Source organism: Procambarus clarkii, chromosome 80 (genome assembly GCF_040958095.1).
Source record: "Procambarus clarkii isolate CNS0578487 chromosome 80, FALCON_Pclarkii_2.0, whole genome shotgun sequence".
In the NCBI taxonomy this organism is placed as follows: Eukaryota; Metazoa; Arthropoda; class Malacostraca; order Decapoda; family Cambaridae; genus Procambarus; species Procambarus clarkii.
This window is the reverse complement of record NC_091229.1, coordinates 11,449,883-11,476,455: the sequence shown is the minus strand read 5'-3', so window position 1 is coordinate 11,476,455 and position 26,573 is coordinate 11,449,883. Positions and strand designations below refer to the sequence as shown.

At 46.3% G+C, this 26,573-nt stretch overlaps 1 protein-coding gene across 3 annotated transcripts in view; it reads right to left on the bottom strand.

Annotated features, from left to right (window-relative positions):
- Positions 1 to 26,573, bottom strand: part of LOC123746180 (uncharacterized) — a 42,848-nt gene that overhangs the window by 2,697 nt on the left and 13,578 nt on the right. Inside the window, exon 3 of one of the 3 annotated variants that reach the window (XR_011225127.1) lies at positions 6,367 to 7,409. The exons of 1 other annotated variant lie outside the window; for it this stretch is intronic. Coding sequence is in view for 1 of the 2 variants with exons in the window: in XM_069314755.1 (XP_069170856.1) it covers positions 20,469 to 22,400 (1,932 nt within the window). In the remaining variant the exon portion in view is untranslated. Of the gene's footprint in view, positions 1 to 6,366; positions 7,410 to 18,588; positions 24,687 to 26,573 lie in introns of those variants that run through there. One more of the 3 variants, XM_069314755.1, reaches the window with a different exon arrangement.

The window sequence follows — 26,573 nt, the reverse complement described above, 5'->3', positions numbered from 1 at the left end:
AAATCTATGATTCACCTATCAGACAATAAATTATTGTCGATCAGTTTCAGACCATTCATCAAAATAACCCACCCCAACTATATAGGATTCCAGATCCTTGAACTTGCAAAATACTCCCTGTGTCATTTTTGGTACAAAGTGCTTAAAATGCATTACAAAAATAATGTTAAACTGGTCTACAGCGATACAGATAGTTTTATTTTTAAAATGGAAGGGGTGGATGACATCTTCCGAGAAATGGGAAAAGAGCCCCTAAAGTCATGGATGGATACCAGCAACTTCCCTACAACTCACCCTTTGTATGACCCTAATAGTACGGGTGTTTTAGGACTTTCAAAGTCTGAAGTTTCAGACCGACACATCTTCGAAGTCATTACTTTAAAACCTAAGATGTACAGGGGGTTATTGCATGACAACTACAATTCCATTACTGCCATTAAGGGTATTGCTCGTGCTGTGCAAAGGTTAATAACACATAGACATTTTAAAGAGATCCAAGATAGTAATGGGGAGGTGGACTCTTTTCAATATTCACAAATTAGAAATGTGAGTGGGCAGATGATTACCACTTTGAATACTAAATGTAGTTTAAGTGCCTTCGATGATAACTGCTTTTACTTAAATAAATACTCTAGCTTAGCTTATGGTCACCCAGATATACTGGTAGAATCACACTCCTGTACAACACCCCAAGAAATGCACAGCAGTGATGGACTTGAGGAGGATCTCGATCCAACCATCATCGCCACACCAGAAGATGACCCATCAAGTCAGGGAGTGGATGAGGAGGAGGAGATGGGGGGAGAAGAAGAAGAAGAAGAAGAACCCACTACAGATTTATGGTCAAGGAGACGGGCACTTGTCAGTCACTACTATGAGGACGGTTACAGAATTATAGTAAATTTACATGTCCTATATTTAAGGCTCTATGTACATTGTTAATATATTTATAAAACATATTATTATTTCTTTTACCATCCTTTATTTGATTTAAGTGAAATTTGACTAAGGTCACTAGAATATCTGATAATTATGGAAACAGTGGTTACCAGGTCAATGACCTCAAACACCTGCTCACCCATCCATCAACAACATTTGGCACACTTGACAATCCCTACTGTGAGTATGGAGATGAGGTGCTGTGTTTCTCTACAGCGACACCTGCAGCCGAACACACCTCAATCTCCCGGTTCTTTTACCTCCTTTATCCTATTTAAGTGGAGTTTGACTAAGGTCACTTGAGTACCTGATAATTATGAAAACAGTAGTTAAAACACCCCAAAACCATGAAACCACTATGTTATTGAGTATCTGGTAATTATGAAAAACAGTGGGTTAAAAACACCCAAAATCATTGAACAACAATGATTAATGACCTCAAACACCTGTGCACCAATAGAATAACCACATATAGCTTCCCCCCTTACAATACTCTCTAGTGGTACCTCTATGCGACCTGCCTCAATCTCTTGGTCTCTACCGGCAACCACGCCTCCGATTCCAAGTCAATGACCTCAAACACACCATTGACCCCACTTTCTCCCCTAATTAACAATTCATTTTTGCTGGTAGCTACAGGCTAAGAAATGTCTACTTACTCATTGCTTTTTCCCATTTCTGTTTCTGTTCTGTATAAATGTACGAGGTTCTGGGTCCTGTCTGTTATGTGTCTTCTACTTTATGTCTGTTTCATGCCCTATGTTTTGTATAGTGTTTCTTGTCCGTTTTTATACATATTGTGTTTATTTTTATAAATAAAAAAAAATAGAGAATTCCGGGTTCGAATCCCAAGCAGGACAAAAATGGTTTTGTGCATTGCCTATCACCTAATGTCCACATTCACCTAGCAGTAAGTAGGTACTCATGATCAGCTTGGTAGGTCAGAGTAATGTGTGGCTTCATCCTGGGCAACCCGTCCTTTTACAAATTACGTCACTTTTCACTCTTATGTGCTACAGCCAAAAAGGCCGTAATTTGAAAATCTATATAAATAAAAATGGAAATGTTTGTTTGTGCATAACCGCTAATCTCCGAAAGTTCTTCACCAATTGCTTTGAAATTTTCACACAACATTCCATTCACATCCGAGCAGGTTTTTATATACATACTATATAGACGTCACATCTGTGACGGTAAAAGAAAAAACATGCTTTTTATGAAAAACTGTGTTTTTCATGTGAGGAAAATCTTCGAAACCTCTTTACCGATGGCTTTGAAATTTTTACACATTGTTGCATTCGAATAGGTGCGTCTTTTTATATACCTACTATATAAATGCCTCCTCTGTGACAGGTAAAAACATGCGCTTCTGAAAAACAGTGCCATCTGTTGCACATACGACCAACACATGCTATACTAAATATGTTACGATTCCATTTCAATGTTTCTGATTTCATTGATAAATTGAATTTTCATAAATTTCGATTTATTTTAATTTTAATTTAATTATTTTGTGTGACATTGCCTTGGAATTGAGTTGTGTTGTTTACCATAATGTTCATTTTGTAAGTTTAAGTATTGATGCCACACCTGTGATAGGTAAAAACTTTCTTTTTTAAGAAACAACACCATCAGTTGCATGTAAGAGCAACTCTTACATCATATACACCAGCTTGATCCTTACATCAAATACGTTGCTATACTAAATAGGTAACGATTCCATTTCAATGTTTCTTATTGCATTGACAAAGCGAATTTTCATAAATTTCGATTTATTTTCATTTTGATTTAATTATTTTGTGTGACATTGCGTTGGAATTAAGCTGTGTTGTTTACCATACTGTTCATTTCGTGAGTATTGTTTATTTTGAAAAAATTTCATTTTTTATTTCGTTTTTTAACTTTTTTTTTAACTTAACCGTTTTTTTTAATTTTTGATATTTCAGTGAAGGGAACATCAGATCATTTGGGAATGCATCGGACGAGTAGGGAATGGTGGGGAGGACGAGGGGACAAGAGGACAAGAGTGGGGGATGGTGCGATAGACGAGGAAACAGAGGAGGGGTAATGGTTGGGCGGACGAGGGGACAGGAGAGCTGGGGATGAGGAGACAGGGGAATGGAGAATGGTGGGGAGGACGAAGGAATGTGGGGAGGGGTGAATGGTAGGGAGGACGAAGGGACGGGGGAGTGGGAGATGGTTAGGATCACTAGGGAACGCTGGAGTGGGGGATGGTGGGAAAGTACAAAGGGACAGGAAAGGAGGGAACGGTGGGGAGGACAAAGGGACGAGAAAGGGGGGAATGGTGGGGAGGACGAGGGGACAGGGGAGTGGGGAATGGTTGGGAGCACAAAGGGACGGGGAGGGGGGAATGGTGGGGAGGACTGGGAGACAGGGGACGGTTGCTGTGGCTGGGTACAGCTAGTGAAAAATAAATGGGAAATAAACTGTGGATTTTTTTTCCAGAACATCAACTTAGAGGTCCTCTGGTAGGTCAGGAGGGCTTGAAGTTCTCCTAAGGTTTCAAAACTTCATGAAAACTTAGTTGCAAGTGTCCTCTCCTAACCTAACAGCCTAAGCCAGAGAATTCTACAGAGAAAACGGGTCAGTACGTCACTTATGTGAGCCTAGTTTGTTTTAAATTACGTCTTTCTGTCATCTTTCACTGAGTAAGTAAGTAAAGTAAGTAAATTACTTACTTACTCACTTACTCACTGAGTAAGTAAACAGAAAGTAAACTTTCTGTTTACTTTCACTGAGTGCACATTAGAGCAAAAAGTGATTTAATTTGTAGGAGGACAATTTGTTGAGCGGGGTCAGTTATTAGAGCTTTCGGGGACGGGACTAACGTGTATGAATACACTCTGGGTACCATGTCCCCAGACACAATGAATTACTATTATTTAATTATTTACAGCTTCAATTGTCGAAATAGTAGTCAGGCAATGACCACAGCAGAGGTCAGACTATTGTCTTGGTGTTGTGGACCTTTGGATAAGTGGCAGGGCTCATTTCTGTACAAGCGCGGGTGATTAGCCCGCTATATTGCTGTCGGCAGCAGCAGTATTGTGATAATGTGTGTGAATGGGGTGTGCCGGAGGTCATTGTCAGCATGTCTGAGTTTGCTTGGCAGATGGACTCCGCAACGCTGTGTGAGGTCGTTATCAAAGACTTCAATATCAAGACAGAGGACCTCTGTGGGATTCTGAAGTTACGGAACGGAAGAGTTATTTTGAAGTTTGAGAAATCCTCGACGTTCCGATGCTTCATGGAGGCGCATGAACGTCAGGAAAGGCAGGTACGAGGCAGTGTAGGGAATGCTCCCGGTATGGTAGCGTCCTATATATTTGCACTGTGATTGTCCATGGGAATTGTTCCCGGAAGTCGGTGAAAGTTGTGCTACATCGTTATTCAGGGTTTTATGGTGACGGAGACGCTGATATGGATGGATGGAAAGCAGATTTAATGTCTGGTTTGGAGGTTGTGCGAAGAGGGGGTAAAGGGCGGAGATGGTGGTGATGCGCATGGTGGCAGCTTAAGAGTCAGCTTTTTGGTTGTTTGAATTATGGTGGCGTAGTTTCGGTGTTCCACATTGAATGTATAGTGTCACTGTGACGTCCGGAATCAAGCTCTCTTGAGTGTGTTCTTCCGGTCCCTTCTCTCTCTCTCTTGATGTTCTATGGGTTTAGGAACACAATGTTAGTGACTTCGAACGTTTACGATAGTTATAACAATCCTTTCAACTGGCTTTTCAGATTTAGCGTCGGATTGGATTGTTGATTGTTGATTAGTGAGGATTGTTGTGTAAAAGTCGATCTAGTTCTGGGATGATTTTTGTTGTTGGTGTTGAACTTTCTCTAAAACAGATACGGCCAACTGAAAATGAGGTCTCCATGTTTGGATACAATAGTTGAAATGACCATCAGAGATTTAAACAGTTAACGAACTACCTACTTTTTCTTTACGTCAAAGGTTCTCGTTTATGTCAATGATTCCTAGGGTTTGGTTGGCTTTTTTTTTACTACTGCTCCAACTTGCTGTGAAATTTTTAGTGATTAGTGGATTCTGACTCCTAGGTCCTTGATTTAGTCAATCTGCGGCAAGGAGGTACTATTGTTTATCGAGTAGATTTTGGGGGTGCATCTTTATGCCCCAAATGCAAGGTCTTACACTTGAATATTAATTTTCATATTAAAAAGCATTTTCCAATCTTTTGATCATTTGTGGAGTTCACGTATATCTTTGCCAGGTCGTTATAAGGCCTCAATTTCATTTTCAATTCCCACTTTTCCATAAGTCCAACCCATAATCCTCTTGAAATAGTAGTTTTCGTAACTATGCGGACCACCGTATATACTGTATTAACACATTGGACAATTAGATAAAAGAATTTGGTACATTTCACTTTATAGAGTCCAGAAAAATAAAGCTAAAATCCAAACCTAGAACATTCCTAGGCCTTGTATATCACACATATATCTACTCAATTAGACCTCTTACAGTATTTGGCCTAGAATGGTTAGGTTAGACTTCGTTTTGTTAGCAACATAAATTCAAAACTTTTTCTTGCTTGTTCAAATTTAGTAGTAACAAATTTTACTTTCTAATTGTCCAGTACGTCAAAATATGTACCATGATCCTTGTCGTTACTGTAAGTACTATCTAGACAGGAGAATGGGCTACATAAAACTTAAGCATCATTTACAATTATGATAATGTGGCTTGTAATATTCTCGTCTATGTGACTCATGTATATGACAAAAGGGTTCACCCAAATAACCTTACAGCACCCTATTCACTACATATCTCCAGTCAGATTTATTTCCATTTAACTCGAAGGAAGGGATAGATAGATGAAAATATGGATTGATAGATAGGTGGATGGATAGATAGGTGAATAGATTGATGGATAGATAGATGGGTATATAGATGAATAGTTAGATAGATGGGTGGATAGATAGATGCATGACAGATGGGTAGATAGGTAGATAGTCAGATGGACTGGTAGATGGATAGGTAGATTGGAGACGGATACCCTTCATATCCCCTTAATATATAGACAAAAATATGTTCATACAATGAGTCACAATAACGTGGCTGAAGAAATTATGACCAAACCACACATCAGAAAACAAAGAAACGACGACGTGTTAGTCCATCTGGACGTTTATCAAGTCCTTTGATCAGCTTGATCAGCAATGGTCCTGGACGGACCGAAACGTGGTTGTTTCATCGTTTTCTGTTGTGTGGATATGGTCATAATAGGCTTAGTATTACTTACATAGGCCTAGCAGCTCCTCAAGATCACACTGGCTTGGGGAGTATTAGTCAAAAACATTTCAGTGCTTAAATATGACTTGTTTTTTCAAACAAATATATATATCAATATTTGTTCTACCAGAATATCAATAAATAAAAACCTAGAAGAAAACAAACAGAAACTTTAATTATATTTGTAAATTCAGCCACTGTCAGTCAGCAACTGGCTTTATTTAACAAAAGGGTCTTGGGTGGGACACGATCAGAAAAGGACGAAGGTTTTGATAAATATATATGCAGATCTTCAATATATAGGTTCACACGATTAACAATATAACGTCTTATAAATCTATTTATAGTTACTAATCTTCCAGTTTAAATTAAATGGAAATCTATAAATCTTACAAGCAAGATGTTATGATCTAAGTTAAGGTATAACCTAAAGTGACAATATATCTCTATGAAAACGTCAAGCCTAACATTGATAAAAGTAAAATACAAGTAATAATACCACTAGGAAAATGTCAAGCGTTCTCTTACTACATATAAAATGTAAGTGATAGTACTACTAGGAAAATGTCAAGCTTAATCTTTATACAAAATTAAAGGTTTGGATACACAAACTAAAACTCCACTAATTACTAAAAGGTTTTCTTATGTGGTGCGCTGTTCTGCCTTTATTGTGGGCTTTTTTCATTTATTGTGGGATGTTGTCCATTTATTTTGCGATTTCTGCAAGTTTTGTGAGTTGTTTTGCCTATCTTGATACGTTCATGTCAGTTGTGCCATCTTGAGTTTGATAGTTGCTCGTAAAACTGTGGAGTCAAGGTGTCAACTCATCCAATTGAGCTGGAGCATCTTAGAGTGTGTTCCCCAACAGGTTCCAAGTACTCTTGATGGATGGAAATATTCTGGACGCGTGTAATGCTGGTTTTATTAGGGAATGTTACACAGCGCCTCCACTGGCTGAAATCATTTCATAGATAATATGAAAACGCTCTTACAACTTGCTCCAAACGCGTGCCCTTCTGCCCCTCCTGTAGCGTACCCTTTGTTCCTCCTGACCTTAGTACATGCACGACCTGCCACAGCCAGCAACAAGACAACACTTGCTTCCCCTGCCAGTCCACCAACAGTCCAGGTCAGAATAACACTGGTCAATGTATGCAAAGCAGAACCATCCGAACGAGTTGGGATCCGGACAGCCTGTCCTATGGGAAGTGGAAGGAAATGGAAGAAAATTGGTTATGGAAACACTGATAATTAGGTTACATTAAATTGATACTTAAAACGAGGGAAGAAGTGAAATGAGTATAATTTTTTTTTTCAAGCATTGCCATCTTAAATATAGAACATCTCTGCTGGATGATTTGGCAAGGAAATCAAGTTTTTACAAGGACGTGTGATCGTTGAATTCTTTCACGTTTAGGTTAGACACACATATGAATATATTTGGGTGGATATAAATAGGATATGCCTGGAAATAGTCGTCACTTGGACTATTTACTGTGATGGACCTCTATACCCCTCCTGATGTTCATAGGCCATAAGACCAAAGCTAAACTTGCTTGTTCATCAGGAAGCTATTGTGGTGGCCTTGCGGGATTATGTGGGTAAAGTTAATATTTCAGTAATTTATCTTACCTTCAGTGGACTGTATAAAGGGCTTGTTATGTGTTACACTCACCTCCACAGGGTTTTAATTTATTAGTGTCATATATAATTAATTTAGAATTAGTCCATTCAATACTGAATTGTTTAATTGAACCTAAACTTAAGTATTTTGTCAGCTTAGTTTACCAAAGATAACTCTCAAGTTGTTTAACTTTCGAAGGACCAACATTTTGCAATTGAAACTACATCCTGTATGTATGATTGTCACTGAATGAGCTAAATATTATGTGTGAATTAATAATTACTTAAATATGGTCTAGTTTATCTAAATTAATTATTAAAACGAGACTATCTGAGCCACAGGTGTGTGACGCCCCCGGGGTGGTGAAGCGAGTCACCCACAATGTCTACTGTCGGCTGGTGTGGCACTCTGGGACGTGCCAATAACCTCGGACACTACCTGCCGCCAGTTGTAACATTATGCTCACAATATTAATGTGTGATTACTTGTGTGTTGAAACACTAAAAACATAGTGTTTAATATAGAGGTGAAACACACTGGTGTGTTGTATTCATGTATTATAACCAGCCCAACCTCACCCTTACTCCCAGGATGTACTAACTGCCCAGATGATATAGAACCAAAAGAGCTAGAGGACTTAATGTTTGAACGAGGGTCAGAGAGGAACTGTTTCCGTCCTGGACGTGTAGAACGACTGTAAACCAACAAGCTGAGCTGAGATTTTATGGTGTAAAATCATACACAGTTTAGCTTCAGTTTACTCTTTGAGCAACGATGAACAATGAGCAATGGCATCGAGCCATCCTCAATTACCCACCTCCAGCATTATGATTGGCTGTTTGGCAGCCGTGCGGAGCGGTTCTGTTTACATTCGCTCCTCAGTCTTGCCTGGACGTTTGGCGTGCACACAGCTGGTGGCGTTTTTTGTGGCCTCTGGCCTGGCGGGATGGCGTTGCAAATGCCGCCTATAAAGCGTGTGGAAACGGTTGAGCTGGCCTTCTTTGGGCAGGTGAACTACTCATTGTTGGAGGTTGCTCTCCTGGATGTGCTGGGTCTCAACCCTGCAAATGTGTGTGGTGTGCAGCTGGCTGGGGAAAATCGGGCATTGGTTAAGCTGACTGACGCTGTGGTGTACCGGGATGTGGTCGACAAGTATGATGGGCGTACTGTACCTTTGCCTGGCGCGGCGGGTACGGTTTCTGTAACGGACTTGTGTGTTCCAGTGACATTTGTGGTGGTGCGGGGGCTGCCGTTTGAGTTCCCAGAGAGCCTGCTCCTCCAGTTCTTAGGAGGATATGGGAGTGTTCTCGCCTGTCGGGCGAATGTGCTGAAGTCTGGCCGTCTTCGTGGCGTCCTGATGGGTATCCGCACGGTTACCATAAAGCTGAGGAAGGCGATCCCGTCGTCGATGGTGCTGCTGGGGTTCAAGGTGCAGTGCTTTTATGCGGGACAGGAGCGCACATGTTTTCGGTGCGGTATGGCTGGACACCAGGCTGCTGGTTGCCGTAATGGCACCGTCCAGTTGGTCAGTGTCTTCCGAGAAGAGGATTTTCCGCCTCTACATGGCCTTGTGGACCTGGGGGATGATCCTACCGGGTTGAACCCTCCCCCTGCCCCTTCCAGTGATGATGGCGTTGTGGGTGCGGTGCGCCCCACTGGTGCTGACGTGCCGGGTCCGATGTCTGTGGACCCCCCTGGTGTGGGTGGAAGTGCGGTAGTCACGCATGTGGAGGTGCATCCGCCTCCGGTTGCCATAGCCGTAGATGTTGCCGCTTCGGTGGGGCGTGGCCCTGTTTTGTCGCCGGTGGAGGATGTCGCGCCATTCCCCCCCCCCCCCCCCCCTGTGGGGAGTGCGTCTCCGTCGCCTGGGAACCCGGTGGCGGCCGCTACTGCTTCCATACACGGGGTGTCGGCCGGACCGGTCTGACGGTTTTGTGGTTAGATAGGGTTTATCTCTTTTCCCAATGGATCCTAAATTAACATGTGCTTCGCTGAATGTGAATGGTTTGCGTTCTGTGGCTGTGCAATTGGGCCTGGTGTCGATGCTGCGTGAGTGGAGGTTGGATGTGGCTTTTGTGCAGGAGCACAATGTGCAGGACGTGGGGTTGTTACATGTGTTGGCTGAGGGGTTTACGGTGGTGTTAAACCCTTCGCGTGGCTTGCGTGGAGGTACGCTGATCCTGCTTTCTAAGCGGGCCCTGATTTTCGTGCTTCACACAGAGATGGACGAGGGTGGTCGGGTGCTGTTAGTTTGGGTCTCCTTTTTGGGGTCTGAGGTCTCTCTCCTGAATGTGTACGCGCCATCTGGGGCGGCGCAGAGGCAGAACCGGGAGGTTTTCTTTTCCCGTGATGTGCTGCATTTTTTTGCGGCACGATACGAGGGGGATGATTTTGGGGGGGGGGGGGATTTTAATTGTAGTACGTCGCTGCGGGATAGCAATAGTCCTCTTCCAGCGAATATCTCGCCGGCTTTGACTGCTACCTTGAAGAGTTGCGGGTTTCGGGATGCGGCCGTGTTGCAAGGGGGTCCTTTGGAGTACACTTTTCTCTCGCGTGGGGCTTGCTCTCGCCGTGATCGTTTTTACGTGCCTACTGGGGGTGGTTCGGTTTTTTCGTTGCAGACGGTTCCCTTGGGGTTCTCGGACCATTGCTTGGTGGTGTTGCAGGTGGGGATTCGCAGCCAGGTGCGGGTTGGCCGTGGCTGATGGAAATTGAATTGTGGGTTGCTGAAATGCCCTGTTGTGTGTGCCCAGTTCCGGGCCCGGTGGGCTGTTTTGGCCGCTCGGAAGGGGGCGTTTCCCTCGGTCCTGGAGTGGTGGGAGTGGGCTAAGGTGGAATGTCGGTCGTTTTTTCGGGTGTTGGCGAAGCGGGAGGCGTCGGGAAGGGTTGGTCTGTTGAGGGTCTTGCAGGCACGGTTATTTCGCCTGTATGGGTTGCTGAATCAGGGTTTAGATAGGTTTCGGGAGATCTCAGTGTGTAAAGATCTCATTTGTGGGCTGAGGGAGGAGATGGCTGAAGGGGTACGTGTGCAGGCTGGGGTGGAGGAACGGTTATGTGGTGAGAAGCTCTCGCAGTTTTTACTGCGGAGGGAACGGGTGGGGCGTGCCTCTGTTTTGTTGGCAGGTCTTCATCGGCCGGACGGTTCGGTTTTGTCGGACACGGGGGCACTTTTGCATTATGTGTGTGGTGAATTGGAGTCTTTGTATGGGGTGGTTGCGGGGGAAGAGGGGTTGATGGAGTCCTTTCTCCAACACTGTGCACCGGGGTTGTCGGGTATGGATTGTGTAGGTCTTGTGCGGGAGGTAGGCCCTTCGGAGCTTTGGGAGGTTGTGCGGTCCTTTCGTCGTGGTAAGGTTCCAGGGTCGGATGGGTTTCTGATGGAGTTCTATGTCAAGTTTTGGGATGTGCTTGGTGCCGATTTTTTGGAGGTGGTTCGGTTTTGTCTTCGGAGTTTGTCTCTGTCCGTTTCGCAAAATGATGGTCTTGTGCAGCTTCTTCCGAAGCCCGGGGACTTACGTTTTTTTGCAAATTGGCGGCCTATTACGTTGCTAAATGTGGATTACAAGATTATTTCCAAGTTGTTGGCTGGACGTTTGCGCTCGGTTGTGGGGTCGGTGATCTCTTGGGGTCAGTTTTGTGGCGTTCCGGGTAGGTCGTTGGTGCAATGCAATTCCCTTTTCCGGGATTTGCTCCTCTATGTGGAGGAGTCTTGTGTTCCCGCGGCCATGATAAGCCCGGATTGGTCCAAGGCTTTTGATCGCGAGCCAATTGGGTTTGTTTTGCGGGTCCTGGAGAGGTTTGGCTTCCCGCCCCAGTTTGTGGGCTGGATACGGATGTTGTATGCTGGTTGTAGTAGTAGGGTGTGTGTCAATGGGTTCCTTAGTGCTCCCTTCGCTATTCGGCGTTCGGTTCGACAGGGGTGTCCTCTGTCGATGCTTCTCTATATTCTGTTTAAGGAGCCCTTTGTTCGCGCAGTGCGTGCTTGTCGTTCAGTTGTCTCACCGTGTTTGCCGAATGGCTTGTCCCTCAAGATTTGTGGTTATGCGGACGACACGGTCTTGTTTGTTGCCTCTGAGGGTTCTGTGCCTGCTGTTCAGGATTTGGTGCTTCAGTTTGAGTCGGCTACAGGGGCTTTGGTCAATCGTGGAAAGTCTTGTCATCTGGGGTTGGGGGGCTGGGCCTCTCGTTTGGTGTGGTCTCGTTCGTGGTTTCCGGTGGTTCAGTCCATTCGGGTTCTGGGGATTACGTGGTTCAGGTCGTACGTGCAGTCTTTGGAGTTTAATTGGAAGGCAGTTTCGTGGGGGGTGGGCGTAGCTGTGGGAATGTTGTCGCAACGGGCCCTGACTATTTACCAGCGGGCGATTGTCGTGTCTTGTAAGGTTTTGTCACGGGTCTGGTTTGTTGCGCAGTGTTTTCCGTTGGATCGGCGGAAGGCTCGCGCTCTGGAGGGTTTGGTGTATCGTTATGTGTGGTGTGGCCGGTATCATCCAGTTCGTCGATCTACGTTATGTCTTAAGGTGTCAGAAGGTGGAATTGGTATTCCTGATGTCTATGTGAAGGCGTTGGCTTTGTTTTGGGGGTCGGTTCGGAGGAGTTTGGTGTTAGGGGGTGGGTTAAACTCCTTGGGGTTGTTTTACTACTCTATGAGGTTTAATTTTTTGCTTAATCTGGATCGTTGCCAGGAGGTTGCCTGTATACGCTTCCAGTGTATTCGTGGGCGGTTTTGATCCTTCGAGCGCTTTGTCGATTTCATGAGTTTGTCTCTTTTGGTTGTCGGGAGGTGTATGGGGCGCTTGCCTCTTGGGTGCCTCCCAGGGTCGAAAGTTTGTACCCTTGTTTCGACTGGGGGAATGTGTGGGAGGCGTTGAGTGGGCCGTGTATTGCACCACGGACGCGTGAGTTGGTTTTTCGATATTTGCATGAGTCTTTGGCTACGAATGCGAGGCTCTTTATGTTGGGTTTGGTCGCCTCTGATAGTTGTGTTCATTGTGGGGGACGTGAGACTCAGTTGCACGTCTTTTATTTTTGTGCGCGGGTTCAGGGTTTGGTTGGGTGGTTGCGGGATGTCATTGCAGCCTTTTGTGGTCCAGGGGTGCAGGTCGACCTATTGCGGTTTTTGTTTTTTTCGTTCCCTCGGGGATCCAGGCGGGTGCGTAACACACTCGGGATGTTGCTAGCGGACTATATTTTTTGTTTATGGGTTGGTAGGATGGAGGGGTATGGGGTGGGGAGGATTTTGGGCTTTTTGAAAGGCCGTCTGTCTTATACTATGTGGTGGTTGCATCGCTCCTTTCCTAGGGTTTTTGATGCTTGGTTCACGGTCGAGTATGTCCGGGGTGCTGCGTTGGTGTAAGTGGTGTGTTCCTGTGGGTGTGGTTGTGTGTGTGTGTGTGCGTGTTCCTTTGGTTCGGTTCCCTCTGGTGGGTGGAGGTTTGGGGGGTCTGTGTTTGTTTGTCTTTGGGGTTTGTGTGTGCTGGGGTTTGCTTGGATACCTTGTGTGGCAGGGTTTTGTTTGTGTGTGGGTGGGTATGGGTGTGTTGTGGTGTTGCGTGACATGTCTGTCTCTCTCCATGTGTCCGGTGCGTGGGTGTTTTTTCTGCTTGGTGGCTGGCCGTCCTCTGTCTGTGGGGTTCGGGCTTGTGTGTTGGGTGGCTGTGTTTGTCTCGTATGTGTTCCATTGTTGTGTGTTTTTTGTATGCTTGTGTTCATTGTCATTTTGTCTTGCTGCCTTGTGTTATGTGCTTTATGGTTCCTGTTGGCACGCCCCGTATGGGTGGCATGTGTTGTTTGTTTATGTGTTTATGTTTTTTTTTACAATTTGTTCTGTTATCTGTGTCATTTTACTGTGTTATATGTTCCAATGTCGGTTTGTACTATACCGATTCCTTTATTTTTTACTATGTTATTTTACTATGTAATGCTAATGTGTTCTGTTTCCTTTATTTTATGTACTATGCTGTGTATTGCTATGTTGTATTCCATTGTTATTTTCCTGCATTTCCTTACTATGTTGTATTTACAGTGTTATATTACCATGTTTGTTATTGTGTTCTAGATTCTGTGGTGTGTTGTCTGCTGTTGTGTGGTGTGGCGCATGGTGCGTGTGTTGTCTGCTGTTGTGTGGTGTGGCGCATGGTGCGTGTGTTGTCTGCCGTTGTGTGGTGTGGCGCATGGTGCGTGTGTTGTCTGCTGTTGTGTGGTGTGGCGCATGGTGCGTGTGTTGTCTGCTGTTGTGTGGTGTGGCGCATGGTGCGTGTGTTGTCTGCTGTTGTGTGGTGTGGCGCATGGTGCGTGTGTTGTCTGCTGTTGTGTGGTGTGGCGCATGGTGCGTGTGTTGTCTGCTGTTGTGTGGTGTGGCGCATGGTGCGTGTGTTTTACGTTTGTGTTATTTTTGTATGTGTTTCTTTGTATGTGTATTCCTGTTTATAATTTACCCTTGGTTTATTGTGCTCCTTGTGCGCTTTTGTCATTACTGACGCTTTTGGCGCGCCCCGTCTGGGTAGTGCTGCTTTTGTTTGTGTGTGTGTGTGTTCTTATGTGTTTTATGTTATTCTTTGTTTTCACTTTTGTGTTGATCTGTGTTACTTGTTATCTGTGTTGTTGTTATTCTGTGTTCTTTGTTATTCTGTGCTTTCCTGTTTATATGGTTTCTATACGTTGTACTTGCTCTGTTTAAAAAAAAAAAAGTAAACCAACAAGCTGAGCTATAGTTACGGTGTAAAATCATCCACAGTTTGAGCTTCAGTTTACTCTTTAAGCAACGATGAACAATGAGCAATGGCATCGAGCCATCCTCATATACCGACCTCCAGCAGGAGAAAGAGAGAGAGATTTTCGTGTTATTTAATAATTCGGAGCACAAAGTCCATCCTTTGGTGCATGTCGATCAACAATGTTGATTCAGTTGGGATCTTAATAACTGGATAATTTATTCTAATCATATATTCTGTAAAATATAATCAGAGGTCAATTCAACCTCTGAATTGTTTACTGTGGCGTGAGCCAGGGTGGTGTGACTCCCAACTACTGCTGCCCCATAAGCAAGGCTTATGGGGCAGCAGTAGTTGATTTACCTACATGGTTATTACGCATTAGTATACTTACGCATTAGTATGCTAATTTCTCTTAATTAAACGATCAACACCCCGGCGGGGTCCACCTGGAGCTGCCGTGAGGTGCAGACGTGTTGCGTGGCCTCTGGTAGTTGGGGTGTTTGCCGTTTTGGTCGCCAGGTGGTGTGGGCGTCTCTGCTCCCCCCGCCCCCCCCCACAGTTTGTGTTGCTGCCTGGCTGCGTGATTGACATGGGAGGCCATCTTCTCCCAGTTGTGCGTGTGAACTCCATGGGCTTGGAGTTCACTAGAGGGCTGGTTATTCGGACATAGAGCTGGTTATATGTGACATGCTTCATATCCCGGTGGAGGCCATCTTCTCCCTGTTGTGCGTGTGAACTCCATGGGCTTGGAGTTCACTAGAGGGCTGGTTATTCGGACATAGAGCTGGTTATGTGTGACATGCTTCATATCCCGGTGGAGGCTATCTATGGTGTTGAGCTTGCTATAGCCCACCGGGTTGTTTTCAAGTACGTGAGGGAGGAGGAGTACCGGGACTTCCTCCGTCGGTAGGAAGGACGTATGTTGTCGTTGCCGGGTGATTCTGGCTCTGGGGCAATCTCGGATCATAGTGGAGCCCTGACCTATGTCAGCGTCCATGGGGCGCCCCTGGAGTTTCCTGAAGACCTCCTATGGCGTTACTTCAGGAGGTTTGGTACTGTTGTCAGCGTGCGGGTGAACACGCTTTCCTCGGAGCGGTATGCTGGAAGGCGAACGAACATTCGCGCGTTGGGAATGCGCCTGCGGTCGGATATACCTTCTTCTGTCCGGCTTATGGGATACTACGTCCGGATGTATTATGCCCGGCAGCCTCGTACCTGTTTCTGGTGTGGCCTGTTGGGCCATCAGGCTGCAGGATGCTCTGAGGCCCCAGCTGCTCCTGTCAACTTGTTCCGAGAAGAGGATTTCCCGCCGCTCCCACTGGAGGCAGTCTCCGGAGATGTTGAGGACGTGCGCGTCCCGTTTGCTGCTGCAGCTCCCCCGGCGACGCCTGACGTTCCTCCAGTTGTTGCCGACCCTCCTCCGGGTATTGCAGTATCGTCGGTTGGTCTGCCTGATCCTGTCACTGTCCAAGCTGCTCCTGTGGGCCTTCCTGGTGCTCCCTGTGTGGCGTCGCCGTCTTCTCCCTCATCTTTGGATGCTGCGCCCTGTGTCCGTGCCTTGGGTCCCGGATGTGCTGGGTGCTGGGGTAGCTGCGGAGCCTTCTGCTGTGTGTGGTCCGGTTCCCCCTGTGATAGAGACTGCTGCCGTTCTGTGTTGGGCGTCGGTTCGTCCGGCTCATGGTGCCCGTGTTTCTGGGTCCGCTTCCGGCCCTGACGATATGCAGCCGGAGCCCAAACGTTCCCGGCATTCGTCTTCTGCCTGGGCCGATGTTGGTGACTTCAGTGACTAGGTCTTCGGGTGTTGACGGTGTGGATACGGATACGTCGATGTCTCCGCAGTTCGTGGTGGTGGAGGTCCATGTGCCTGCTGGTGCAGGTGCCTGTGTCTCGGACGTGCCTTCGGCTCTTTCTCCGCCAGGGGACTCTCCGCAGTGGGGAGTGGTGGCTTCCGCTGCTAGGGATGGTGTGGACTCTGGTGCTGGGCGTGGCCTGGTAGTGACATTACGGAAGGATGCGCGTCGTCCGGGTTCCCTGCTGTCGTCTGGTGGTGTGCCCGGAGCCACAGGTGCCCCTGTGGTGGTGCCCTGGGGCCTGTTCGTTCCTGTGAGGGTGCGCGTTGGGGCCCTCACAAGGACTCTCACGGGAACACTCATGGTGACGACGCTCACGGGTGTAGGGAAAACTGATTCGTTGAATTTACTTACTTATATTATTAGGTAATTTATATTAATTTATTTTGTGGTAATTTATTTATTTTCATAATGAACTGTATGAATTTAATGTGTGCTGCATGATATTAAATTTCCACAAATCGTTTCCTACACAAGCTGTGGGTTTATTTATATAGTCTATCAATCGAAATTAACCACTTGGTAAACATTCACTACAATGTTACTAGGTGTTAATACTACATAGGTTGGTAAATACTAGAGGAGCCTTGTCTGATAAGAAGGCTTCAGCATTTTGTTATTGGTATAGAGCAAGTACTCACCTAGTTCACCTAGTTGTGTTTGCGGGGGTTGAGCTCTGGCTCTTTGGTCCCGCCTCTCAACCGTCAATCAACAGGTGTACAGATTCATGAGCCTATCGGGCTCTGTCATATCTACACTTGAAACTGTGTATGGAGTCAGCCTCCACCACATCACTTCCTAATGCATTCCATTTGTCAACCACTCTGACACTAAAAAAGTTCTTTCTAATATCTCTGTGGCTCATTTGGGCACTCAGTTTCCACCTGTGTCCCCTTGTGCGTGTTCCCCTTGTGTTAAATAGACTGTCTTTATCTACCCTATCAATCCCCTTCAGAATCTTGAATGTGGTGATCATGTCCCCCCTAACTCTTCTGTCTTCCAGCGAAGTGAGGTTTAATTCCCGTAGTCTCTCCTCGTAGCTCATACCTCTCAGCTCGGGTACTAGTCTGGTGGCAAACCTTTGAACCTTTTCCAGTTTAGTCTTATCCTTGACTAGATATGGACTCCATGCTGGGGCTGCATACTCCAGGATTGGCCTGACATATGTGGTATACAAAGTTCTGAATGATTCTTTACACAAGTTTCTGAATGCCGTTCGTATGTTGGCCAGCCTGGCATATGCCGCTGATGTTATCCGCTTGATATGTGCTGCATGAGACAGGTCTGGCGTGATATCAACCCCCAAGTCTTTTTCCTTCTCTGACTCCTGAAGAATTTCCTCTCCCAGATGATACCTTGTATCTGGCCTCCTGCTCCCTACACCTATCTTCATTACATTACATTTGGTTGGGTTAAACTCTAACAACCATTTGTTCGACCATTCCTTCAGCTTGTCTAGGTCTTCTTGAAGCCTCAAACAGTCCTCTTCTGTTTTAATCCTTCTCATAATTTTAGCATCGTCCGCAAACATTGAGAGAAATGAATCGATACCCTCCGGGAGATCATTTACATATATCAGAAACAAGATAGGACCGAGTACAGAGCCCTGTGGGACTCCACTAGTGACTTCACGCCAATCGGAGGTCTCACCCCTCACCGTAACTCTCTGCTTCCTATTGCTTAGATACTCCCTTATCCACTGGAGCACCTTACCAGCTACACCTGCCTGTCTCTCCAGCTTATGTACCAGCCTCTTATGCGGTACTGTGTCAAAGGCTTTCCGACAATCCAAGAAAATGCAGTCCGCCCAGCTATTATAGACTCGTGGGTTGGTTGGTGTTGTCGTCGTTGATCCTTCTCTACGGACAACCCAACCCACAACTCGGTAGAGTGCTTACACTTCACTAGGAGATCACACTAGGCGCTTCTGGCTCTTGGAGAGGGGCTCAACGTCACACGTTTAGGGGATGCGGCTCCAACACTTAGCCTCGTCGTCACGTGCACACACCCACTCGAGCCGCTGTGACTCCCCACTCTCTCCTTATGAGATATGATCTCCTCAATCCCCCTATGACTTACTAGTATTACCTCCTACCCTGTCCACAGCAGTGGTTCTTGGTTCTTTCTCTCTCTCTCTCTCCTTCTTTACTACCTCCTGGGAAGCCTCACTAGGACAAGGGCAAACACCAGCAAATTGTGACACATTTACTGAACAAAGCACATACACGATACATACACACATATAATAATAATGAATCCTATACTCTATAATATCACAATCAGGTTGCACTCCAACACCATCAGAACTCTATTATCAGCTTATCAAAGGGGTATCCTATCTCCTGGTTCGCCACCTGATACCATTAACCTCCTCAAGTTGGTCAAGCCTACATACACTGTTGCACTATCAGCAAGATAATGTATATATAGAAAATCAGCATTTGAATGCAATAACATATACCAGTATAAATGTTCATTGATACTTCAGTATAAAAAACTCCTTGACATAAGAATGCCAACAGTCACTCACCTCTCACTGCGTCTTGCACGCTAATGACAACCAAACACTATCAACTCCCTACTAGTAATCCACCAGAACTTCCCCTTCCACCTCTGGAAGTTCACTACCCTAATATCCTTAGGTTCTTCCAGGCTTCACTACCAGGATCCTCTGCAGCTCCTCCAGGCTGCTATCATGAAGTTTCCTTGTGCAACTACGGTGCTTCACCCTTCTGTTAGGTTCTTCCACAGCTCTCTTGGCTGCTACACCACCTCTACAGAAGCGCGTGACACTCCTCTTCACTGCTGCTTCTCCTCACAGCTCGAGGTCCTCTGCTCCACTACCTTGGAGTCTCATCAGCTACATCATCTGCTGGCTTCGAAGTTCTCAGCAACTTCTTCCCCAAAGACAAACCTGCAACCCATCGACGTTCCAATAAAATGTTCCCCTTTAACACATAAACAAAAATAACCACACAATATGCTTGCCTCAAACCTCTATCTGTTCTCTACATACAGTGAGAGTGGACTCCCCCGTTTTGGGCGGGTCCATACTCCACCTCGCCTGGCGGCGGACCTCACTCACTGGGAGGGTCTTCCTCCATCCGGAGCCAGGCTCCCTCAGTCGTCCGCCAGCGCTCGGAAGGGGAGGACGTCGCTCCGTGTTCCTCCCTCTCCACTCTCCTATTTCAGGTCTTCTGCCTTATTAAAACATGTCTAACTTATAAATAAACATTGCTACTGTCGCTGGGCACACGACCAAACTACAAGCGATCACTATGAACTGGCGTATATCGTGCTTACCACAGATTAACTGATCGAGGGCGCTTTTCCTCTGACGGCGTCTGGTCAGGGCGCTCCACACAGCCCACAATAATGCTTCTGGGCGATTTAATATCTGCTCGTCGACCAGGACTTGAGACCACAACGTTCCCAGCTCGATTCCACAGCTGGTACGTCCGCACACTTCTCTTCTCTTCGAGATATATCACTAGGGGTTCCCTTCTGACGGGAGCTCAAACGGAGCGCGGCTTCCCCCTGCGATGTCTGGCACTCAAGTGAGGTCAAGGTCCTCCGGAAGCGAGCCTCACGCCTCCAGCAAAATGTCCACATCTCCTAGCCAGTCATTTATCTATTTCCTTACTTACTGCCTATAATCTTAAATTGTTTTACATATCCAACCAGCCATTTTTCATATGGGTTATCACCTCAATATTTGCTAGACCTTCTAGTTAGGTCAGGCTTGCTGAATAACTCTCAAGAAGGGAGACTCGTTTCTCCTGCAGGCTGAGATCATAACACTCCCCTCCCCTTATTTTTGAGAGTTATTCCAGTGGCAAAGCTCGGGATAATACATCCGCCACCACACTGTCTCTTTCTTCAACCGATTGGTTCGACCGGTTAGTCTGTTTATATACTCCCTTAAGAGTCTACAATTAATTCGTTGCACCTTGCAACATCTGGCTCACAACTCTCCAGAAACATGATCTTCTCATAAACGATTTGACTTCTCTGACACCTCTTAGCTAGGCTGTCCTCTTTGGACGCCTGCACTCCATTGGTCCACTCTACTTACTGTCTCCGCCCTCCGTTTCCTCGTCTTCTTCTCTTCCCATCCAGAGTCAGACATCTACTGTCTGTACCTCCTCTGTCGTTTTCATACTTCCATCTACTGCCATTATACTTTCGCCTCCTGTCATCATACTTCACTCCCTCGTCTTCACCGACGATTCTCCCTTTCGTCTCCTCATTTATCCAAGACATCGTCCTGTTTGACTTACATCGAGTCCTCGGCTTTCTTCTATTCATCCATGCTTGTATCATCTTCCTCTTTTCACATTTTTCACTTCTATACCACTCCATTTCTTCTCCTTCAACTCTTCTTCGTTCCCTAAAAGTTTCTTCGAGCACTGCACTACATCCAACAGCACTCGACCATACATGTCGCTTTGCCTCTCCCAAAGTGCTCGTAAGCATCTCTCCACACATACTGTCTCTTCTCCTCTCATTTTCTCGACTATTACTCTTCTTCATTATCTCTACTCTACGGTTTCTGTGAAACATGTCAACTCCTGACATCTCAAACAACTTAACTCCACTATCCCTATGCCTCTGTGCTCGTGGACCACTTGACGCTCTATTTCCGTCCTCAGTCTGTCCACATCTTTCCTCATTCCTACTCAGCACAGTTGCATTCGCCTTCCGACTCTCAATTTCAGCAGTCTGGGCTCTACTCAGGTCTGCTCTCTTCACATGAGTCTTCTTCGGCTGGGCCGTCTTCACTTTCGACCTCACCGAGACTTCATTCTCCTGGGCTGGACCTTCATCAAACAGCCACGCTATATCTACGTCGATATCTTCCACCGGCTGAATCGACACTGTCTCACCTTCTCCAGTGTCTTCCTTGTCGGCCACCTCTGCCTTCGTCACTACCGAGACAGGGTTTTCAATGGCTTGGCGGTCTCCTGACTCATCTCCTCGGATGTCAGTCAGGTTCACACTCTCAGGTGTCCCACACGTGCCGTGGCCTTCTGGGCACTCCTCTGGCACAGTTTCCGCTACGACTCTCGGCAACACCTTTGTCCCGCACAAGTCATTCCCCAGGATCACTTGGACTCCTGGAACAGGTATGTCGGGGCATACTCCCAACATCACCTCTGCCGACACATATTCCGACCTTAGCTGGACAGTACAAACGGGCATGTCACTCTCAGACAATAACCCATATACTTTCATCTTCCCACTGCCAGCTAACCGTCGACCATCCCCAATCAGGCTTCTCGCAATCAAGCTCTGATTAGCTCCGGTATCTCTTAAGATACCAACTTCTACCTCAGGTTGGCCTCCTACACTGATCCAACCTTTGCTCATGAACGGCCTATACCTCTCGTTCACTAAGTTCGCTCTCTGTGGTTTGTCTTGGAACACATTGATATATTTGCTTCGGGGGTCACACATGGCCAGGGTCACAACTCTCTTGCCCTGCCGACAATCTCGCATCATGTGACCTGATCTGTTGCACTTGTAGCATCTCATTTGGGAGAAATCTCTCCTATACGTACCAGAGTAGCTCTGACTCTGCCCACTCGTATTGGAGTTCCTCGGGCCAGACGTACTACTCGCACTCTGTGGAGCTTTACTGGACCCTTGATTTCCTGGATAACGATCAGTTTCTCGTTTAGCTCCTCCATCCTCACTTTCAGACGAAGTGCGCGACCTACTCTTCTGAGTTTTAGGGTACTTACTTTTATCTGCCCATTTATCAAAATTTTTCTCACCCCAGACTCTTCTGGGTCTTTCATAATTTCTTCCTCCCCAGACTCCACTGGATCTGCTATTGCTGCGTCTCGCCTCACTTCTCACTCTGTTCTCCCTCAAGCTCTTGTATGCTTCAGTAATCATATCCGCCCTATCTGCGGCATCTTTCACCTCCATTATCCCTGCTTCTTGGATCTTGAACTTTGTTTCGGGATGCATCATCTCCAAGAACTTCTCCATGACCATCAGTTGCTTCAGGTCAGCGTAAGATCCAACTCCAGCAGCCTCAATCCACTTCTAGAATCGTCTTTCCAGATCTCTTGCTGTCTCAGCAAACGTACACGCTCCAACTTTGATCATTTCTCTGAAGCGCTTCCTATAAGCTTCTGGGGTTAACTGAAACGAGCGCAATATGCTGCTCTTTACCGTGGCATAATCCTGGCACTCTTCCAGTGACAATTGGGTGTATGCCTCCCTGGCTGCACCGGTCAATCTTAACTGGACCAACTGGGCCCATTCCTCCTGTGGCCACTCCTTGATACTGGCTACTTTCTCAAAATGCTCGAAGAAGCTCTCAGCCTCTTCGGGAACAAACAAGGGAATGTCCTTCTCCCTAACCCTAACATCTGGTGGGTGTGATACCTGGGTGGTGCTCTCTGGCAACCCATGTTCAATCCTTTGCTCAGCCAAGGTTCTATTCGCTTCTATCTGCATTTGTTTTGTTCTCTCTTTTTCTTTTTCGACCTGGGCTTTTTCTTTTTCGACCTGGGCTTTTTCTTTTTCTTTCTCTTGTTCCAACTCCAGTTCTCTTATTCTGGTTTTCTCTTTTTCTTTCTCCACCTCTAGTCTCGCTCTCTCTACTTCCAGCCTGGTTTTCTCTTTTTCCTTCTCGGCTTCATTTTTCATCTGGAGTTCTAATTTCATCTTTTCCAGCTGGAACTGTCTCTCCTTGTCCTCACGCTGCATCTGGAGCTCTAACTGGAATCTCTCCAAGCTCCTACTCCGGCTACTCCTGCTACTGCGGCTACTCTTGCTGCTCCTACTCGATCCCTGGGATCTCACGTCATCCTGCCCATCATCCTCCTTTCTACTTTCAGCTCCTTCCTGGGCTCCTTGTTCTGCCGCTTCACTTCTGGCTCTCAACTGCCTCAGGATCTCATCCTTCATCCCAGCTACTTTAGATGCTTTCAACCTGATGCCACATTTTTCTGCTATTTGTTTCAACTGATCCCTCGTGCAACCTTCTAAATCCTCAGGCTTGCCTGACTCCACAAACGCTTGCACCTTATCCATCTTTGTCCTGTGAGTCTTCCCAAGAGAGAGAGTATACACCTGCGGTCACACAGTTTATCTCAGCAAGGGTGTACAAATCCACTCTTGGACAGGGTGTGGGTGTGTCAGTTCACTCTCCCGGACACAGGCCCCCAATTTATTATAGACTCGTGGGTTGGTTGGTGTTGTCGTCGTTGATCCTTCTCTACGGACAACCCAACCCATAACTCGGTAGAGTGCTTACACTTCACTAGGAGATCACACTAGGCGCTTCTGGCTCTTGGAGAGGGGCTCAACGTCACACGTTTAGGGGATGCGGCTCCAACACTTAGCCTCGTCGTCACGTGCACACACCCACTCGAGCCGCTGTGACTCCCCACTCTCTCCTTATGAGATATGATCTCCTCAATCCCCCTATGACTTACTAGTATTACCTCCTACCCTGTCCACAGCAGTGGTTCTTGGTTCTTTCTCTCTCTCTCTCTCCTTCTTTACTACCTCCTGGGAAGCCTCACTAGGACAAGGGCAAACACCAGCAAATTGTGACACATTTACTGAACAAAGCACATACACGATACATACACACATATAATAATAATGAATCCTATACTCTATAATATCACAATCAGGTTGCACTCCAACACCATCAGAACTCTATTATCAGCTTATCAAAGGGGTATCCTATCTCCTGGTTCGCCACCTGATACCATTAACCTCCTCAAGTTGGTCAAGCCTACATACACTGTTGCACTATCAGCAAGATAATGTATATATAGAAAATCAGCATTTGAATGCAATAACATATACCAGTATAAATGTTCATTGATACTTCAGTATAAAAAACTCCTTGACATAAGAATGCCAACAGTCACTCACCTCTCACTGCGTCTTGCACGCTAATGACAACCAAACACTATCAACTCCCTACTAGTAATCCACCAGAACTTCCCCTTCCACCTCTGGAAGTTCACTACCCTAATATCCTTAGGTTCTTCCAGGCTTCACTACCAGGATCCTCTGCAGCTCCTCCAGGCTGCTATCATGAAGTTTCCTTGTGCAACTACGGTGCTTCACCCTTCTGTTAGGTTCTTCCACAGCTCTCTTGGCTGCTACACCACCTCTACAGAAGCGCGTGACACTCCTCTTCACTGCTGCTTCTCCTCACAGCTCGAGGTCCTCTGCTCCACTACCTTGGAGTCTCATCAGCTACATCATCTGCTGGCTTCGAAGTTCTCAGCAACTTCTTCCCCAAAGACAAACCTGCAACCCATCGACGTTCCAATAAAATGTTCCCCTTTAACACATAAACAAAAATAACCACACAATATGCTTGCCTCAAACCTCTATCTGTTCTCTACATACAGTGAGAGTGGACTCCCCCGTTTTGGGCGGGTCCATACTCCACCTCGCCTGGCGGCGGACCTCACTCACTGGGAGGGTCTTCCTCCATCCGGAGCCAGGCTCCCTCAGTCGTCCGCCAGCGCTCGGAGGGGGAGGACGTCGCTCCGTGTTCCTCCCTCTCCACTCTCCTATTTCAGGTCTTCTGCCTTATTAAAACATGTCTAACTTATAAATAAACATTGCTACTGTCGCTGGGCACACGACCAAACTACAAGCGATCACTATGAACTGGCGTATATCGTGCTTACCACAGATTAACTGATCGAGGGCGCTTTTCCTCTGACGGCGTCTGGTCAGGGCGCTCCACACAGCCCACAATAATGCTTCTGGGCGATTTAATATCTGCTCGTCGACCAGGACTTGAGACCACAACGTTCCCAGCTCGATTCCACAGCTGGTACGTCCGCACACTTCTCTTCTCTTCGAGATATATCACTAGGGGTTCCCTTCTGACGGGAGCTCAAACGGAGCGCGGCTTCCCCCTGCGATGTCTGGCACTCAAGTGAGGTCAAGGTCCTCCGGAAGCGAGCCTCACGCCTCCAGCAAAATGTCCACATCTCCTAGCCAGTCATTTATCTATTTCCTTACTTACTGCCTATAATCTTAAATTGTTTTACATATCCAACCAGCCATTTTTCATATGGGTTATCACCTCAATATTTGCTAGACCTTCTAGTTAGGTCAGGCTTGCTGAATAACTCTCAAGAAGGGAGACTCGTTTCTCCTGCAGGCTGAGATCATAACACCAGCCCTCTCTTTCTTGCTTAATCTGTGTCACCTGATCGTAGAATTCTATCAAGCCTGTAAGGCAAGATTTACCCTCCCTGAATTCATGTTGGCGATTTGTCACGAAGTCCCTTCTCTCCAGATGTGTTACCAGGTTTTTTCTCACGATCTTCTCCATCACCTTGCATGGTATACAAGTCAAGGACACTGGCCTGTAGTTCAGTGCCTCTTGTCTGTCGCCCTTTTTGTATATTGGGACCACATTCGCCGTCTTCCATATTTCTGGTAGGTCTCCCGTCTCTAGTGACTTACTATACACTATGGAGAGTGGCAGGCAAAGTGCCTCTGCACACTCTTTCAGTACCCATCATGAGATCCCATCTGGACCAACAGCCTTTCTAACATCCAGATCCAGCAGGTGTCTCTTGACCTCCTCTCTCGTAATTTCGAACTCCTCCAAGGCCGCCTGGTTTACCTCCCTTTCTCCTAGCACAGTGACCTCACCCTGTTCTATTGTGAAGACCTCCTGGAACCTCTTGTTGAGTTCCTCACACACCTCTCTGTCATTCTCTGTATACCTGTCCTCGCCTGTTCTAAGTTTCAATACCTGTTCTTTCACTGTTGTTTTCCTTCTGATGTGACTGTGGAGTAGCTTTGGTTCGGTCTTGGCTTTGTTTGCTATATCATTTTCAAAATTTTTCTCTGCTTCTCTTCTCACCCTGACGTACTCATTCCTGGTTCTCTGGTATCTCTCTCTGCTTTCTGGTGTTCTGTTATTCCGGAAGTTCCTCCACGCCTTTTTGTTCAGTTTCTTCGCTTCCATACATGCCCTATTATACCATGGATTCTTCTGTTGCTTCTCGGATTTTTCCCTTTGGGCCGGGATGAACCTGTTTACTGCCTCCTGACACTTTTGGGTAACATAGTCCATCATACCCTGTACAGACTTGTCTCTGAGGTCTGTGTCCCAAGGTATTTCACTTAGGAAACTTCTCATCTGTTCATAATTCCCCTTTCGGT